The 13,761-nt window shown below is 41.2% G+C and overlaps 1 protein-coding gene across 3 annotated transcripts in view; it reads right to left on the bottom strand.

Moving 5' to 3' along the window:
- zbtb46 (zinc finger and BTB domain containing 46) overlaps positions 1 to 13,761 on the bottom strand; it is an 81,664-nt gene that overhangs the window by 41,909 nt on the left and 25,994 nt on the right. For all 3 annotated transcript variants that reach the window (XM_054792170.1, XM_054792084.1, XM_054792257.1), the window contains exons 2-3: positions 5,572 to 5,792; positions 4,556 to 5,474 (exon numbers count right to left, since the gene is read on the bottom strand). In XM_054792170.1, the coding sequence (XP_054648145.1) occupies positions 4,556 to 5,474; positions 5,572 to 5,757 (1,105 nt within the window). In that variant the 5' untranslated portion in view covers positions 5,758 to 5,792. The remainder of the gene's footprint in view (positions 1 to 4,555; positions 5,475 to 5,571; positions 5,793 to 13,761) is intronic.

Genomic DNA, 13,761 nt, shown 5'->3' with positions numbered 1-13,761 from the left:
GCTATTAAGTCTTAATGGTTTGACAGATAAGGATGTTGTGAGTGGAAGGACCAATATGTACAAAACATATGATCACTTTATACCTTGTAAATCTAACATCAATGCTATCTAGCATCAACAAAAATCCAGAACACTTAAGTTTACATTATGCCTGGAGAGGAAAATTAATTAAAAATCTGAACAGCTCAACGGCCAAATGGCCTCCTGAAACATTTTCTACTGTCTACTGTACTGTTTTAGCAATTCTGTGTTGTATGTAGTAGCTTTAAATAGAGCTGTACACGACTTTCTAATTCCCTGGTTGTTCCATATGCCCTTACATCTGACTCGGATCATCGCCTGCAGGTGACAAAATCCTTTCCTTACAGAGACTTAAGACTTAAGTGGACATTAGCATGAACAGATCATGAGTATTTTTGACCGTCCCTTCGACAAAGTATAAACTGACATTAGTTTCGTGCCATTGAAGTTTTTTTTTTTTCTCGTGGAGAACCGCAGAACAGAAGAATGCTCCCACAACCAAAACATCTCACCACCCTCAGTGCAGCGTCTACATCACAGGTCACTAACTGGCAGACCACGGTCCGAGTCCAGACACAGACGCCATCCTATGACCTGGACCTATAGTCAAGAAATTATTTGGGTATTTAAAGTTTGACAAGGAGCTTCTATTTTGTCCAGCACATATTTTTAGACTTTATGGTACTAGTTGATCAGATCAGGAAATCCACTGACTAATTGTATGCGAGATACGACATCCCACATGATACTACTCAGCCAATCAAATCTGTGCATTCGAAAGAGGAAATAAGAAAAGCGAATGACAAAAGAACAAGTGAGTGATGCATGGAAAGAAGAAAGGAACGACAGGCAGGGAGAGATGGAGAGAGAGAGGACAGAGAGACAAGTTAAATATGAGGACATAAGACAACACAGAGACGAATGAGCAGGAGACAACAGAAAAATAGATCGAAAAAAACGTGGACAGCAAAAATAGAGCTTTCAACCCAGAATGGACTGACTCATTTATATTAATTCTTCCCACTGGAAGCACAAAAACAGTTACATGCTCATATGCTCAGAGGCCGTGGCACACACAAACAGTGTGTCAGACTGTCTGACCTCTGCTTGAGGAACTTCTGCAACTGGACCTTTGACCTTTGAATTTTAGTTGAAAACCCCTGGTCTACGTGATCCCAAATCACTAACGACTTCACTAAACCTGCTCAGAGATCTCCCAACCACCAACCCACCCTAAACACACAGAAACTACCATCCTGGAGACTTACTCAACACACAAACATAATCATATTGTGACTCTCATACACAAACACAACAACGTTAGAGTACATCTTCAAACAACACCTTCTAGATCAGAGGTGTTCTAACTTTTTCGACCTAGGGTTGCAAATTGAAATATTGAAGAATGCGGGGGTTAATTAAAGATGCAAAAACCAATCCACGTAGGTTGTTAGTTTTGTTGTGACCACAAGTAAGATAACTGTGTTTTCAACTTAAAAAAAAACAACCCGTTGGTCGGTCTCACAACTTCCACTTTCTAGATTGCGCCTATGTTTTTTGTTTTCCAGGAGGATGCCTTTGAGGTCAGAGGTCAATGATGCTGGTCAATGACCTTTGATGGGGTTGAAGTCACGGCTCTCCGGTTCTTCCACAGCAAACTCATCCAAGCATGGGGGCCGTGCATTGATAAACTGGGGCTGGGACTGGGCCACAGACACACCGCAACAGAAAAGGGTCTTCCCCAAACCGGCCGCATAAAAGTGGGAGCATAGATTAAAAATGTCTTGGTAAGATAAATAGTTAAGACCATTATTATACGTTGTCAATTTGCATGCGTATGTCTCATTAAAAGCTAAGCAGACAATGTTCTGACGTCGACTCTTCTACCTTTCTTTACGCTCTCTCTCTCTTTACCCCACACATCTAGCACTCTCTTCTACCCATCTACCTTTTTTCCTTCCACTTGCCCTTTCCATAGGTCCTTCCGTAAATCCCACAGAGAGGGGGAGGGGCTTTGGATGGCGAGGACGCACTGGTAATCCGTGCAGTGACCCAGGTCAATTCAATTATCCTGTTTTCTTTAGCTGTGCGACGTGTGTGCCCATTTCATAGCCAACTCCCTTAATGCGCCCAGGATTAGCTTCTCTTACTTTTAATGATCTAACTGTCGACGCCTTGGGCCCACAGCACACTTACCGACACACACACACGCAAGCAGACACACACACGTACACATACACACACGCATACAGGTAAGTGTTTCTGATGAATTAGTTTCTGAGTAAAGACATTCATTAAACAATATGAGGAGAGAGAGAGGCTTCCTCAAAAGAAAAAGTGTTCTTTCCAGTTTGCTTCTTTATGTGTAAGTGTGTTACATAAACAAAAGTAAGAAGAGGATTGTATCATCTATCTGCATTTAACCCCGCTTTACCCCACACCTCCAAGATTTGAGATAATCATCTTAGTCCCAACACGTTAGTGTGGAAGCAAGCTAATCTCAACCTCGGAGGAGGAAAAGAGGTCATTCCAGGCTAGTAAACTTTCTGATTCCAAATACAGTGGAACCTTGGTCAGCGCCATCAATCACTTCCAGATGACCAACTACAACCAAAACGTACACTAACTGAATACATTTTTTCCAATAAGAAATAATATAAATCGAATTAATCCGTTCCAGAAAGGCAAAACTGTTTACACAGAAGATGTTTTTGTAGTTTTACAATTAGTTTTACTTTCAGAAAACAATTATGAAATGCATATGGATACATACTGTATAAATGAGGAATGAAAGGGATAAATGAACATTAAAGGTTACTTTTACCTGAATTGAAAATGTGATTCTTGCCAACGACACAATGTGGCAGCGAGATCAACACGGACACCACCTTTGTGTTTTAGCATGAGTTATTTCTTAAATTTCAAAAGAGGTTCTCAACTCAAGTTTCTGCTTTTCTTTTGATAACCCAAAATGGAGCCAAAAAAGTTGCAAGTGCCAGCATTTGGTAAAGAAGGTGAGAAACACTATTGAATTTAAGTAAAAGTAACCTTAAACCAGAGGCATTGAGCACGTTCCATATTAGCGCAGACCTGCCAACATGTATGAATTTGTCATACTTAGCATGCAATTTTACTCACCCCAGCTTCATTAATTCCTCTTTTTGCAAGGGACCTAAAAGATGTTTAACTCCAGATAAGAAGCTCTCATTGCAGAAAAGTAGGGTAAGTCTATATTTTCTCGCAGCTCCAGAAAGAGAATGCGGAAAGAGCAGGAAGAAGGCATAAACTACAAAAAGAAGGCACGGACAGAGTGGGAATTGCTGACTACAAGACACCGCTTTGGGAATTATGATTAGTTATTAACAGAAATTCACAAGGAAGATCCAAGAGGTTACAGAAATTACTTGAGAATTCCTCAAAACTTGCTTCAAGAGGTGGTAGAAACGTTAACACATTCATGTGATACGCACTCACCACAAGACTTATTTTGCACAAGGGATGCTCCAATGAGGGGTTTACGCCGCCGATTCCGATCATCTACAAGTGAGATCGGCCGATACCGATGACATAGATTAACTGTACATTTTTGTACAGTATATATCATGAAATGATATCCACTTGTGGCTTTGTTTTGTGACAAAAACAAGCTCCGAACTAACCGCATTGGTTATTTGTCATTATGGTAATGTCACTATGGTAAAAAGTCACATTTGGAGTCCGAACACCAGAAGCTAGGCGGGTAACGCTAGCTAGCTAGCCGCTGCCAATGCAAAGTACAGCCAGTGACTGCTACTGTAAGCAAAACGTGTAAACAAAGATGCAAAAATAGTCGAACGGAGATAGGTTTGGTAAGGGAGTGATCAAACACGCTGGCATTGATTCGCATCGCTAATTTAGACATTTGTATCTGTTTATTTTTATCTTGATTTTTTTAGTGTCAAATGTTTCAGTTGTTCTTCTACATGTTCCCATTGGTTTTATTTTATTTTTAAACTTGTTCCATGTTTCGTATTTTAGCTATTTTATTTTAATTTGTATTATTTCTTGATCTGTACAGCACCTTGGGTGACACAGCAGACATGCTGCTGCACGGAAATCGGCCAATATTGGTCGGTGGACGATCAATCGGAGCATCTCTACTTTACACAATCCTTACTTCACACAATACTACGGTATCCTGTTTGGCACATTCATTTAGGAAACATAAAAGAGAATTTTACAAAAACTACTTTGCCCGCGTATCATTCTGTGGAATTGAGTGCCCAAACAAAGCATCACACGCGTTGGTGACTCAGTCTTGTCATGTTATTAATACACTGCTTGAGTCCAGCTATGTTCATAATGTGTCTTCTGCACTTTTAACTGGACGCACCATTCAAAGGATTGTGTAAATATTGTTTAAAATTTGGTTTGTATAACCCGGCAAATCCATACACCACAAGAACATAACCTCACTAATGTTTTGCTGTATAGAAGACATAAATGCAATGCAAATGTTTTGTTTTAAAGGAAGATAATGTACACACAGACATACCTGAAATATCCTGTCCGTTGTAGTTCCAGCCAGCCACAGCCAGCATAGTTGGTAGAGGAGAGCCAGGCCTACTGTCCCTGTCTCTCTCCCTGTCCCGCTCTCTGTCCCAGTTCCTCTCAGCCTGTTGGGTTATATGTCTGACTGTGTCCTTATTCTTCCTGTTCTTCCTCCGCCCTGACCCTGTTAAGGGTTGCCAGGGTCCGTCTCCGCCTGCACTTGCGCCCCCTGCCAGCTGATCCCTTTGGCTCTGGGCTGCACCCCTGGAGGTGTCCCGAGGATGCGAGGAAGAGGCGGGGGACACCTGTTCCTCTTTAACGCTTACAGGCCTGTAGTCATGCAGCCAAGCAGGCTGGGAGTCATGGCAAGCTTCCTCTTGGCTCTCGTGGCTCTTGGGGGGTTCTTGGTCCTCCTTGCCATAAGTGCTGCCTCCCTCATGGCAGCTGGCGATAGCTGAGTCCCCAGAGGAGTTGGCAGGGCTGGTGCGGCGTGCCAGCCAGGGGGAGGTGCTGCGACCAGTCATGATGGAGGCGAGGGCTTCCGAGGCCATGCCCACTATCCCACCTCCTCCTAAGCCCGCTCCAGCTACTCCTCCTGCTCCCGTTACACCAACTCCTCCGCTGCCCCCACCACCTCCTATGCCTGATGCGGTGACAGCTCCCATTTCAAAGTCTGCTAGTTCATCCGCCATCTCAGAGCGGATGCTGATGTCCAGGGCGGCCTTGATAAAGCTGTGGCACGCCTGGACAATGTCTGTCATCTGCAGGTAGCTTGCGGCCGACATGACCTCAATGACGTTCTTACTGGTGAGAGCGAGGTGAGCAGAGTACATGAAGTCCAGGATAGCTTTGAAGCCTGTCGCAGTCACAATGTCCAGGTGAGTGACTGTAGTCTGGTGGTGAGGCTCTGCCCCTTTTTTAACCTGCGGCATTAAGACAAGAAGTGCTTATTCATCAATTGAATGGAGAACATGGATATGAACATGGAAGAACTGTTTCATTTCGAGTTTAGAAGCTCACCTGGCAGTAAAGAGTCTTGAAGTAGCGTGAGGAGCCCAGAAGGACGTTCTTGTGGGCCTTAAAGATCTTTCCATCTACAATGACACAGGCGTCACAGAGGATGCCGTGTTGCCTCTGCTCGTTGAGCTCTCGGAGGAGCTGACGGTAGTGAGAGGAGATCTCCATGTCCTCCTTCCTGTTGTTCATCTGGGTAGCTGAACAAAATCCTCTCTTTCAAAAGTCTAAAAAAAGGAAAAGAAAAAAGATACACGTTCAGTTGAACACTATGCAGACCTGATTAAGCATGTTCATATTTTTTACATCTCACAGATGTAAAGTTAAGCCCAAAGTTAATGTTGAGATGAAGCGAGATTTGTATTTGTCAAATGGAATCTTCTGACTGGAAATGAAAAAACAAAGCCGAAAAGACTGTCAGCCGTGTCTGAGATATAATGAAAAACATTTGGCATTTTCATTTATCTGACAGTTTTGAGGAAACAATCTTTTTGCACTCTTTTGAAAGTTGTGGCAGAGTCTAGAGCAGAGGGCCTCAACAGGCGGCCCGGGGGCCAAATACGCCCGACCAATGCTTTGCATTTGGCCCCCCCAATCATCACCCAAATAATGTAAACCATTCAGTGCTCGTTCATTTCCTTTGTTCTGCCGGGGGCTATAGCAAGGTGTACGCGTCACAATGAAGCAGCGGTAGAAGATGGCTCGCTTTTAAACAAATATGGCGCTGTCAAGTCAAAACAAAAAAGAAAAGTAGACACCGAAAATTTCATTTTTAACAGCAACTGGACCACAAAATATGCATTTACCAAAAATGCACTGGGGAAGTCGATATGTTGACATTGTAACAAAATAAACAGTGTTTACGCCGTTTCAAACGCTGATGATTCAGAATGATTCTGCTATTGGAGACTAATGTTTGGCAAATAGATTTTCAAACTTGTGTGGTATCTCTTTTTAAAAATTAAAATTTTCAGTTCATTTGGAGCTGTTAATACATACACATATATAACATTGTGTCCTGTCAATTATCTTTTTGTTCATAAAATACAGTAAAAAGGGCACATTTCACACACAGCTGCAAATGGTGATTAATCATGATTAATTTGATTACAATTTAAATCATTTGACAACCCTAGTACACACACACACACACACACACACACATACACACACAGATATACAAACTATTATATACTGTAAGTTATAATAACTGTTAAAACTGTTAAATCGTCACAATAGTTAAAAACCTATAGTTTTAGTTTTATTTAAATGTATGGTCTTTTATCATCATGTCTCCTGCTTTTGTATAAATATGCCAATAATGTATTTTGAAGACAGACGTTAAATCCTCTAACTAATGCGATGTAAAGCACCTTATTTCTAAAGCATGTCATTCATGAATGCTACCATGTAATTTAAATAGCCTTCTTGATCAACTGACAAGTTATACATTAAACGTTTAAGAAGTGACAGGTGGGTAAGAGGCATGTAGTTCTTTTCAGGCCTGCAGCTCCTCTGGCGAGTTTCACGTAAGACATGAATAACCTAAATGTTCTTGGTGTGTAGACAGATATGTAAAAATACATCCAGTCATACAGTCAGTTTCTTGTTCATTTTAATGCCTGATACAACTAAAGGTACCTATGTTTGGGCAAAGATAACAATGACAACAAAATAACTCATAAGAGTTACATTTTTTGGCAGTACAATGCTATAACTATTCATGTAAGAACTTCAGTGATTTTGGTTATTATCAAGAAAACCATGGAAGTTGCTAGATATCAGCTCTTTATGAGTTATATTTGTTATCATCATTACATTTGTCCCAACAAATGTACCTTTAGTTGTACCAGCCATTAAAATGGAAAAGATAAAAAAAAGAAAAAAAAACATACAATAAAATAAAACTAACAGACTATATTTGACTAAAATTAAAAAACTAACATTTACTGTACATGTGTATGTAATAGTTAGAATTTTACTATACAGTATATGGTTTTAAGTGGTCCATTTGCTTGGGATGTTGTTTTACTTCTAATGTAAGGAGGGGGAGAATAAAAATGTGTATTTAGCTAAAAGACAAGACACACTAAGGATCTCTCAATAATGAACGTGACATAAAGACAATGACATCAATAGAAGGCACATCTCAACCGCTGTAGTTTGATGTCTAAAAACAGCCCAGCAATAAATACACAGAAATATCTGTGTTTAAAAGCTGTCTGACAGGTTCATTTCAGTGTGCGTGTGTGTGTGTCGAGGAGAAAGTGTGTGTGTGAGCTCATTATAACTGACAGTTACATTGTAACATGTTCACTAAAGAGTTGAGAAGAAGAAAAACACCTCATTTAGGGCAGACGACGAGCACGCGCCATTAGCATGATATTTACCATTAAATCGGTAAACATGGCCTCGCTTTCAGGACTGACTCAATGGACTAGTTGAGACAGAACTTCCCTCTTAAACTTTCACCTTGGTGCTTCTGATCTCGCACAGTTCAGTGTAGGTGATAAAAGTGCTTTTCCCTTGACAACTACAAAGAATAGACCATAATGACAATTTGAGGAGCCATATAATTCAGTCTGTGTGCATGTGTTGCACGGTATTAGTATCCCCAGAAGGTCATAAACAATTGGATTTTTTTTCTGTCTTGACATCTACGCTCAACAAAAATACAAACGCAAAGCTTTTGCAACACTTTTGTTTTTGCTCCCATCTTTCACGAGCTGAAGTCTGATCTAAGACGTTTTTCATGTTTACAAAAGGCCTGTTTCTTTCATACATTGTTCACAAATCTGCTTGAAAACACATATTTTTCCATGTGTTTTGGCTTTCCATCCACACGCAAACTTAGGTTTTTGTCGTTAAAAACTGAGCTTTTGGAAAACTCCGTCCAGGGTGAAGACTTTGGAAAACCGCGGCTTCAGCGTATGCGTGTAGAAGGCGAAGAGGGAAGCTTTAGGCATGTTGCTGACAGATGACCTAACAATTACCTGCCGTCATTTCCACACTCATAAACATAATTTAATGTGTGCAATGGCAAACATTTCATTGCTGGTTTTGAGCATTAATGATTTGATGAATTTTTGTGTGTATACGAGTAAACATGCCTACTTTCACTTTACATTGACGAACAAAGGAAACATTATGGAGGACGATGCTGCTGCTGTTTTGCTCTCTAAAACTAAAGCGGCTGCGACGCTCCCGCTAACGACGGTGATTTGGGACAAGATCCAATCGTATCTCTATTTGGTGGGACAACTTTGTTTTGGAAGAATGGCATATGAATGTTTGCATGGCAAGGATATTGTGACTGTGTTTGACTGAACTGCTTTGCTCGCACATTGTGCACATTGTGCTATATAACGACTGTCGTGGAGGCCATTAAACAAGGACACACACAGGATTACTTCAGCAATGGTAATGTCACAGTCGATGAAGTTCTGTCTTGACCAATAAAATGAAGTACACTTCACAACATGGTAGTGATAATCAGCATCTGCTACATTTGAATAAAAAACATGTTTCATCCATTGTCAGTTTTTATATTCAATAAGTGTTGCTGTCAAATGTGGAATGAACCACTGAAAAGTAACGCTACTTCGCTAGCAGTCCACATGCATCTTCTCCTGTGAATCTCCGTGCTTGTTATTGTGTGACATACGGAAATTACGTGATTGACGCTTCTGACTGGCTAAAATTGTCTTGACAGTCAATGGCTGCAGCGCTGCCATTACTTCGGCGTGTAAATGACGTGTGGACAAAAATAGTGTTAAAACGCCACTGTGTTTTTTTGATACCGGAGAGGGACAAATGTGCGTTTTTGAAAATATTCGTGTGGACTAAATCTGTTCGTGAGCACTTCTTCTTTGCCGAGATAATCCATCCACCTCACAGGTGTGGCATATCAAGATGCTAAATAGACAGCATGATTACTGCACTGGTGTACCTTAGGCTGGCCACAATAAAAGGACACTCCAAAATGTGCAGTTTTACTGTATGGGCCGGTGGGGTCAGAAAACCAGTCAGTATCTGGTGTGAGCACTGTTTGCATCACGCAGTGCAACACATCTCCTTTGCATAGAGTTGATCAGGTTGTGTGAAGAGGACATCTCTCCAAAGCGCCAGATGCCGTCAAATGTAAGCATTTGCCGTTTACCCAACTGCAATCAGGTCGAGACCCCGATGAGGATGATAAACATGCACATGGGCTTCCCTGAAAAGATTTCTTCAGTTGGTGCAGAAAGTCTTTGGTTATTTAGTCTCAGACGACGTTGGAGGTGAAGATGCTAGATGTGGAGGTCCTGGGCTGGTGTGGTGTGGTTACACGTGGTCTAAAGTTGTGAGGCCGGTTGGATGTACTGCCAAATTCTCTGGAATGCCTTTGGAGACAGCTTAAAGCACTTGCGGCATCTGTGGCATTGCGTTGTGTGATAAAACTGCACATTTTGGAGTGGCCATTTATTTACCCGTGCAACAATCATGCTGTCTAATCAGCATCTTGACATGCCACACCTGTGAGGTGGATGGTTTATCTGGGCAAGGGAGAAGTGCACTGACACAGATTTAGACAGATTTGTGAACAATATTTGAGAGAAGTATGCCATTTGTGTACATAGAAAAAGAGTTGTGCTCATAAAAGATGGGAGCAAAAACAAAAGTTTGCATTTATATTTTTGTTGAGTGCATTATCATGATTTTTTTTCTGCACACAAACTGCACACTGTTTTAGGGTCTTCATGCAGGTGATAACAAAGATAAGGAGATGGGGAACGGGACAATGTGGGATGTGTTCATTGTTGTATTAAAACATTCAAGGAGAAACAAGCCCAAACAGGCACGCTAAAAGATTAACACACACTTAGGCAGTGCATTAGCTAGGACATTAGCAGCTGCCTTTCCCGCTCTCATCTCGGCGAGCACTAAATCGTGGGGACGCCAAGTGTTACCAAACGCAGCGGTGATTTGTTTTGGGAACGCCACAGCTGTCAGGTCTCATTGGCTACTCGGAGAGATGACAGCTCGCCTTGGCCAAGGTGACAGCAACGTTTGCTCCAGGGCCGGCACACTTCAGGTCATGTTTAGCAAAGCTCTGCTCAACCTGATGGCTTGTAGGATCACATAAATCCACAATGTCTCCCACGTCCACACGGACAAACACGTCCTCTTGTGAGCAGCACCGGACAAGTGGGTGGTGGGGGAAAAAAAAGTTTGATCAATTTTTTCCAATTCCCAACCTTTTACTGGGATTAGTGTACAAGAAGCAGGGAAGGGTGAGAAATGTGTGGCTGTGTGTTTCATAAGGCAGCTAGATACAGACTTTTTTTGGTGTGTTTTTCACTCTGGATGAGAAAAATCTATTGCCATTCTAACCTTGAGATATTCTTTCCTTTTGTGTTGGCCTGATGGAAATATTCCTCCAATCACCTTTGGAGACAAACACGAGTCGCTTTAAAGAGACATCATCTTTCTCTCGCCTCTCAGGGACACTTGCACATTCAACATTGTAAAGCCAAGCTGTTTCTATAAGATAAAAAAAAAAACATTCTACAGCCCCATGTGACACAAGAAAGCTCCTTCATTCGCCACAGCATCCTGATATATTTCTTTTTTTTACAGCTAGATAAATACAGGGTCAACCTACAATAAGTTGAAAAGTCACAATAAGAGCCAACTCGGTCAAACTTCCATCACTCAAGTTTCGCTATTCACGTCTAGCCAGACTTTCGGCTCTCTTGCTGTTTCAAAAACGATCATCAATGTGGCAAATGTTCATCAAATTAACTGCAGCACAATGCAGAGACACACACAAAAACAGTATGTTACTGCATTTGAAGGTTAAGCAAACTAATCAGCATTTTAGGACGTAGGGAGGGCAGTTTTATCAGAAACAGGCAACCAGTTCATGAGAAGAGAAGGAAGCATTGTTTTAAGATGAAATGACTAATGCAGAGATTTATGTCAAGACCATTTCACTAGTAGTTACCTGCCTGCACGGTGGCTGAGTGGTTAGCGTGTTGGGCACACAGTCAGCATAGGTACCATTCATACCTACCATAGGTATGAATGTGAGTGTGAATGGCTGTTTGTCTATATGTGCCCTGCGATTGGCTGGCGACCAGTCCAGGGTGTACCCCGCCTCTCACCAGAAGTCAGTTGGGATAGGCTCCAGCATATCTGCGACTTTAATGAGGCACAGAAAATGGATGGTTGGATGTTTTTAACATAGAGAAAATCATTCTTATAAATGTATTCGTAACAGAAATATTGATTTATTAAAGACAACACACATATTTTAATGTCCTGTATCCATGGGAGATTAGATCGGTTTATTTGTATTGTATTGTATTTGTACTTTATTTATCCCACAGCGGGGAAATTAACTTGTTACAGCAGCAAGCAAGCAAGATACGCAAGTAAAGAGTACAGTGTAAAGAATGCATATTGACTACAACATGGTTCAGGTGGTGCAGGTGTTGTAGAGTCTGACAGTGGTCGGTATGAAGGACCTGCGGAACCTCTCCTTCTTACACCGTGGGTGTAACAGTCTGCTGCTGAAGGAGCTGCTAAGGGAACCCACAGTGTCATGTAGCGGGTGAGAGGTGTTGTCCATGATGGATGTCAGCTTAGCCAACATCCTTCTCTCCCCCAGGCTGTTTTTTTTAAATCTGATTTTTTGTTGTTGTTGATAAGGTGCTGTCCGCCTTGGTTCGGTATTGCACGGGGGCGCTAACCCTTGAAAATGTCCGCAACACACACATTAGCCATGTTTTCTGTCAGCTGACAATAGCAATTTAGCAAAGTTTAGCTACTAACAGGAGCTAACATTGAATGTATGTACACTGCAAATTGTCAGTCACTTCTCTGAGTTGTTTTTTTTGTATGTGCACGCACCGTGGACATTTGCATGAATACCAGACAGTGGTGAGTGGAAGCCTTGCACGCCTCTTATTTGGGTTGAATGAAACCTTTACAAGGTTTAACTTTGAATTGTGACCAATATAGACATTAATTTGTTCAATCTGTTCTTTAAAAGCGCTATTGGTAACAAAGAGGGACAGCACCTTTTAAGTAAAATGTTTCCAGCTAACACTTTGTAATTTAGCCTATGTCGGCGATTTTAAAAAAAACTATATTTTTATAAGCTTTTTATATGCTTTTTATATGTTTATTTCACTTATTGATGAACAGAGGGGTTATAATGTGAGCTGAAGTTGTTTTTTTCAGACTTCTGATTGGCCAAAATGCAAATGAAAGACAGTGAATGTGTTTTTATGTGGATTCTTTTAAGATGCCGCTGATGTCGATGGATGATTTTTTGTTAACATCGGAGAAGGGACTTTAAAAAAAAAAAAAATTTAATATCCTTGCTTGTGTGGACATAGACTTACTCTTGTATTAGATGATTTAATTGGCTTCTAATGGATGCAACTGGGAGATTGTTCTTGTCTTCTTGGCTCCTTTCCAAACAGTTTGTATCACTCTTGATTTATGTGTGAAACAAAAGCTTTTGTCAAACAAAGAATCTGGCATGTACATTTAGGAGTACAAGTGGGTTGGAAGCATATGGAAATAGAAGTCTTTAAACAAAAAATAAGTGTGAAGTTGTGTGAACATTGAATTTTGCAACCAGCGCATGTGAAAGGTTGCCTTGAATTAAACAAAACCAACAAAAAGATTACGGTACTGAAGGCCAGAGTACAGCGTGAGGGTGCAAAAAGTTTGTTCAGCCACATATGCTGGTATAACAGATTCTGAGCAATTAGTTGGGCATATAGTTGAAACTTCTTAAAGAGCGAATTCTGACCTCTAAACTCTCTGCTTGCCTAATTGGCTTGTTTAATTTCAGAATGTTCAATTCCCTCCAGTCAGTTTTCCAGAGTGAGCAATCCCAAATCTCTCCAGTGTTTATGCTTGCATTTCGATTCCTTAGAGAGTTGCTCACGCTTAAAGCTGATAAATACATAAAATGTTTTTCATCCTTCTATGAATTTTCTTGTATGGTTTTTGTTTTAGTAAGGATACCACCAGCGCTCCGAGACCCTGTCATTCTTCTCACTCCAAATCAAAAGTGACTGTCCCTCATCAGAGAGGCCACTTCCTTTGAAGTCGCACACACAATGCTCCTGTCCGTGAACACACAACACGTGCGAGACCTAAAACACACATGCTTAGCCGAGCCGTCATGGCGTCACA

The sequence above is a fragment of the Dunckerocampus dactyliophorus genome, chromosome 1, assembly GCF_027744805.1.
Source record: "Dunckerocampus dactyliophorus isolate RoL2022-P2 chromosome 1, RoL_Ddac_1.1, whole genome shotgun sequence".
Classification (NCBI taxonomy): domain Eukaryota; kingdom Metazoa; phylum Chordata; class Actinopteri; order Syngnathiformes; family Syngnathidae; genus Dunckerocampus; species Dunckerocampus dactyliophorus.
The sequence above is the reverse complement of the archived record's forward strand: the minus strand, read 5'-3'. Positions and strand labels throughout refer to the sequence as shown.